The following is a 5,400-nucleotide window of genomic DNA, read 5'->3' on the forward strand; positions in this document are numbered from 1 at the left end:
GATTCTCTAGCCAGCACGATATAATCCATTATAAAATACGATATATCAAATCAAAGCTGTGTAGTAATTTTTAATAGTTATTTGTTTAAATAAATATTAGTAGTTAATTTGTTGTAAGAAAATATATTAATATTCAAAATCACCAAAGCTACTTCTTTGGGACAAGATGTGTAGAGTACAAATTAAAAAATTACAGCTAGTAAACCAATGTGAAGTCAATGTATCAAAGGATGTAATCTTCATAGAAATTAAATTTTTAAGCAACCACAGATTCTAGTCAATCAACTGATCGATGAGGCACGTTGTGATGCCACTATTTCAAAGTCTTCCCATTTTTATCTTACTCCCGAATCATTCAACATATACATTTAGCGGTTGACATTTTTTATTTATACGTTCTTTTCTCGAATAAAACACAGTTAAAATTGTTCGGCGTACATAGTTCACTTGATAATTTAAAAGACATCAAAGAAGTATTGACAAAAAAATCAAGAATTTAATTTGTACTATTAAAATTTTTCCTTCTTACTAAATAATTAATCACTAATATTTATATGTAAAAAATATAATAAAATTAACATAATTTTTAAAATAAAATATATAATTTAATTCATATACATTATCATATAACATGTTGAATTAAAATAAAATACATAATTTAATTTATAATCAATCAATTAAAACTGTTGAATTATTAAAGATATTTATTTGACTTTTGTTGTAATTACTCTAAATGCATATTCAAGAATATTTGTAATGTGATAAAATTGTAAAACTTTTTACAATTATAATGACAAATTAACATTACCATATAAATAATATCAAACCATTTTTCGTTTATTTTTTGGGTCAACATCAAAATGTTATAAAAGGCCATAAACTGCACCACATTTGTGAATGGAAGCAAGTTTTTTATTTTAAAACTAAGAATTAGAGAATTAGAAAGGCTAAGATGGTTGACACAAACACCACTAGCACGCCCTCAAGCTCGGCAGCTTCAAGAACCGTTCTTCTCCTTTTAAGGGTCTTAACCTTTGTGTTCCTTCTCATTGCTCTCATACTCGTTGCTATAGACAAAGAAACTGTAGAAAGCAGTATTGGGGAAATTGAAATCAAGTTCAAAGATATACATGCTTATCGGTGAGCAAAACATTTTTTTTTAGTTTAATTGAAATTTTAGTTTTTCTATATTTTTATTTATTATAAAATTGATCCTCTTTTTATAATTAAATTTTTGGTTATTTATTCGAATTTTTAAACCAAAAAATAGTGATGTAACAAGTTTTTTTATTTGAATTATTTAGATAGATTTATAATATATATATATTATAAACTAAATAAAAAAATATGATACATCATCATTTATGAGTTCTAAAAACTAAATGAGAAACAAAAATAACTGAATTTCAATAAAAAATAGGAGTTAGTTTTGAAATTAAAGAGAATAAAACTACAATAAAAATTAGTTTTTGTTTTTCCAACTTTATTATTTGAGATCAGATGATTAATTAATGTTATATATATATATATAATCTTCAATAGTTATAATTAGCAATTTGAGAAGGACATATTGTTACATGTAGCTAGTTATTATTAGAATTCATTTTCAGTTTAAAATTTAATTTGTATACATTGATAATATAAAAATATTTTATATTATCAATTAATCATAATTGTTTAATTATTAAAATTAGTTAAATTTTTTTTATAATTACTTTAAGAGACATATATATGAATGGTCGTCAAATTCTGAAAATATAAAAAAAATTAACGGCATTCGACAATTAAACTCTTGATTTTGAGATCCTATACATGTTTCTAGAAAATGTGAAAAATTGTTACCTAACAATTTAATATGATAACCAATATCTTTTTTATGAAATAATATTCTCTTCCTTCTCCATTGACGACTCTTATCATATGGCTCCTACCATATATATTACTTACTGTCTCCGGTCTAATTATATTTTTTTTTTCTATTTATTTATAAAAAATATTTGTAAATTTTAAGATACATTTATTGTTTAAATGATTTTTTTTATGTTTTTAATTTTTATCTTTTAAATATTTGTGAGTGTATTTAATGTTTCACATTTTTTATAAGGAGTATATATATTTGTAAAAATATTCAAAAAGGATATAAATAGATAAATTCATGTTTTTTGGTTTTTGATATTCAAAGCAGTGGCTCAAATTAATTAATTTACAAACTTTCATGTATAATCTTGTTTTTTCATCTTTACTAATTAAGTAACTACAATTTTGAAAATATAGATACATGATCTCCACAATAGTAATTGGATTTGCATACAACCTGCTCCAGCTGGCACTTTCAATTTTCCCTGTGGTCTCAGGAAACCGCGTATTAACCGGTAACGGAGGCTATATGTTTGATTTCTTTGGTGATAAGGTACATCAACATCCCATAACATCTCTTCAAACATATTTTCTATCGAATAAAATATAAATAAATAAAAGTGGTCATCGAAAAATTATTGATGTATGTAACTAAAATTTCAAAATATAGCATCACTCTTAGCCAATTGAGTTTTTAATACAGCTAAGTTGTTGACATGCGACCATACTTAACAAATGAGGTGGAGGTATATTTAATTCTGTTGTATAAACTAGTTAACAAAATCAGTTGGTGATAATTTTATAAATATGTAAAACAGATTTAATATAGTTAAATTGGAATAATGTTATTGTCATTTTAAACAACATTTGGTTATTTTCTTGGACAGATTATTTCATACTTTCTACTTTCCGGTTCAGCTGCTGGATTTGGTGCCTCTGAAGATATGCATAGACTCTTCAAAGCACAAGATTTACCTTTAAACTCGTTTTTCGAAAAGGGTAATGCCTCAGCTGGCCTTCTTCTTATTGGATTTCTATTCACAGCCATAGCATCAATTTTCACTTCATTTGCTTTGCCAAAGAAAGCTTAGCTTAATGAACAAAATGATCTATGTTTGTGAAATATCATTCTCTAGTAATTTGGTTTAGTTCATTTAGGTTCATTTGGTTGTCAATAAATTGTAACTTGCGGTGGATTTTTGTTTCCTTATTTTCTCTAAAATTCTTCCTAAGAATTGTACTTGTTTTTATTTTCTAATAGTGGATGAAGTCCTCTTGATTTGCTTCAATATGATATACTCATTTTTTAATAAACAAAACTTTTACATTACATTAATGATCAAATCAACTATACAAATGGGATAAATATCGAAATCATGGGAGGTTGTAGAAAATAAAATAGTCATTAGAGTGTGAGGCACAATTCAAGCACTTATTACTAATTATGCCAAATTCAAGCACATCATCTATCGTGCAATTGAAACCATCCACTCCTATCTTCGAATCTAGTTCAACAATAATATTAGTGATGTTCAACGTCCTTCCTTTAGTTAATATTTATCAAATTAAGAAGTTGTCTGTAAGATTGTCGTTAATGTATATAATGACAATGTCTAATGTTATATGGAATTCCACTTATATATAGTGCTTATTAACGTTGGTTGGACTCATTCCCTAAGTGAAATCCATCAATTTTATTAGTATTAGTATTATAATTATTATTAGTATTGTTATTATTGAAATAAAAGAAAAAGAAAAAAATATGATTTATTAGGCTTGATCCATATAAAGGAATATAAAAGGAAGGAAAGGGATTTCAAATCTTTAATGCAAAAACACAAAACAGAGTAACCACACAAACAAAAAGAAGGCACACACGAGTGTGTAGAAAATTTGTTCCGTTTGATCTATAATTTTATTATGTTATTAATATCATTGAGTTAGTTATTTTCATATACAGTCCGAGTTTTACCTTCTTTGAGAGTTAATTTGGCATACTCACTTTAGTGAATGTTGTATTATAAAATTGTTGTTGTTGATTGATATTCCTATCACTACAAGAAAAACAAGGATTTGTGAGGACCAAATACACTCACAAAATTGTGACAACACTACGCGAAAAATAGTATTTTACAGCGCTTTTTTTAAGCCATTTACAGTGTTTTTTCAAAAAATTAAGCGTTGTAGTATCTAGCGCCTTAAAAACATACAACAGCGCTCTTTAAAATAAATAAAAAAGCGTTGTAAATCCCTTCAAAAACGCGTTGTTTGTTGTACTAGTTTTACAGCACTTTTTCAAAAAAACACCGTAAATCCCTTCTAAAAACGCGTTACTTGTTGTACTAGTTTTATAACGTTTTTTCAAAAAAGTGTTGTAATAGGTGCATTCTTATGCACGTTTTACAGCGCTTTTTCAAAAAAGCGCTGTAATAGGTGCATTCTTATGCACGTTTTACACCACTTTTCCAAAAAAAACGTTGTAGTAGGTGCATTCTTATTCTATTTTTATTAAAAAATATTGTAAATGGAATTTTTAAAATAACGCTTGTTTGTATAAACAGGTTTTTTATGGCATTTTTTTTAAGAAAGCGTTGTCTTTTAATTTTTTTTCCAAAATCATTTTCATCCAGCAATCAATTTACAATCAGTTTTCATCCAGCAATCAGTTTACAATCAGTTTTCATTCAGCAATCATTTTCGCAACAACAGAACTACATAACTTTATAACTTTACATATTCACAACAAAACCAGAACTATATAACTTTACATATTCACAATAGAACTAGGACTATATAACTTGACACGATTACATATTTTTTACATTTACATATTCACAAAAACACAGAACTATATAACTTTACATAGTCACAACCGAACCTTGCAACACAACACATATTTTTTACATTTACATATTCACAACCTTGCAGCATGCCAATTTCCCAGCAAATCAAATAATTTTCATTTCGATCACATACTTACATCAGTCTTCCTTTATTTCAATTAGATATCTTTCAGAGTATGTTGGACTGGAATTGTCAAGGTATTGTGCGATATAAAATTTGAACATAAATAAGTTAGAATCAAATATATACATAATTTATATATGAAAATCAAAATATAATGAAAATATTGTACCGTTTCTGGGATTATAGTTTGATTCATATCAACAATCTCCTTTATGAATCGCAATATATAGTACATGTAGCCTATGTTGTTAGTTTGACGAGGGCACTATAAAATAAAACATATAAGTCAATAAATATGTTTGCATTGGGGAATCTCTTAATGTCTCGGTTACTTAATATTTGTTTTTGAAAATCGTTTAAGTTAACTGGGCGTTAAGAATGGGGAATCTCTTAATGTCTCGGTTACTTAATATTTGTTTTTTTTTATCGTTTAAGTTAACTGGGCGTTAAGAATGGGGAATCTCTTAATGTCTCGGTTACTTAATATTTGTTTATGAAAATCGTTTAAGTTAACTGGGCGTTAAGAATGGGGAATCTCTTAATGTCTCAGTTACTTAATATTTGTTTTTGAAAATC

The 5,400-nt window shown here is 26.6% G+C and overlaps 1 protein-coding gene across 1 annotated transcript; it reads left to right on the top strand.

The window, feature by feature from the left end:
• Window positions 1-880: 880 nt before the first annotated feature.
• On the top strand, window positions 881-3,146 carry LOC101504021 (CASP-like protein 4D1). Its single transcript, XM_004492078.4, has 3 exons — window positions 881-1,140; window positions 2,275-2,410; window positions 2,745-3,146. The coding sequence occupies exons 1-3, from the start codon at window positions 953-955 to the stop codon at window positions 2,946-2,948; spliced, it is 528 nt and encodes a 175-aa protein (XP_004492135.1). The 5' UTR covers window positions 881-952; the 3' UTR covers window positions 2,949-3,146.
• The last annotated feature ends 2,254 nt before the right edge of the window (window positions 3,147-5,400 follow it).

The sequence above is a fragment of the Cicer arietinum genome, chromosome 3 (assembly GCF_000331145.2).
Source record: "Cicer arietinum cultivar CDC Frontier isolate Library 1 chromosome 3, Cicar.CDCFrontier_v2.0, whole genome shotgun sequence".
Lineage (NCBI taxonomy): Eukaryota > Viridiplantae > Streptophyta > Magnoliopsida > Fabales > Fabaceae > Cicer > Cicer arietinum.

What these genes read in the sequence shown, in the direction of transcription:
- LOC101504021 (XM_004492078.4), top strand. Translation starts at nt 953, where the DNA reads ATGGTTGACACAAACACCACTAGCACGCCCTCAAGCTCGGCAGCTTCA. An exon ending in AAAGATATACATGCTTATCG is followed by an intron (nt 1,141 to 2,274) that starts GTGAGCAAAACA and finishes TTGAAAATATAG; the next exon opens with ATACATGATCTCCACAATAG. An exon ending in TTGATTTCTTTGGTGATAAG is followed by an intron (nt 2,411 to 2,744) that starts GTACATCAACAT and finishes TTTCTTGGACAG; the next exon opens with ATTATTTCATACTTTCTACT.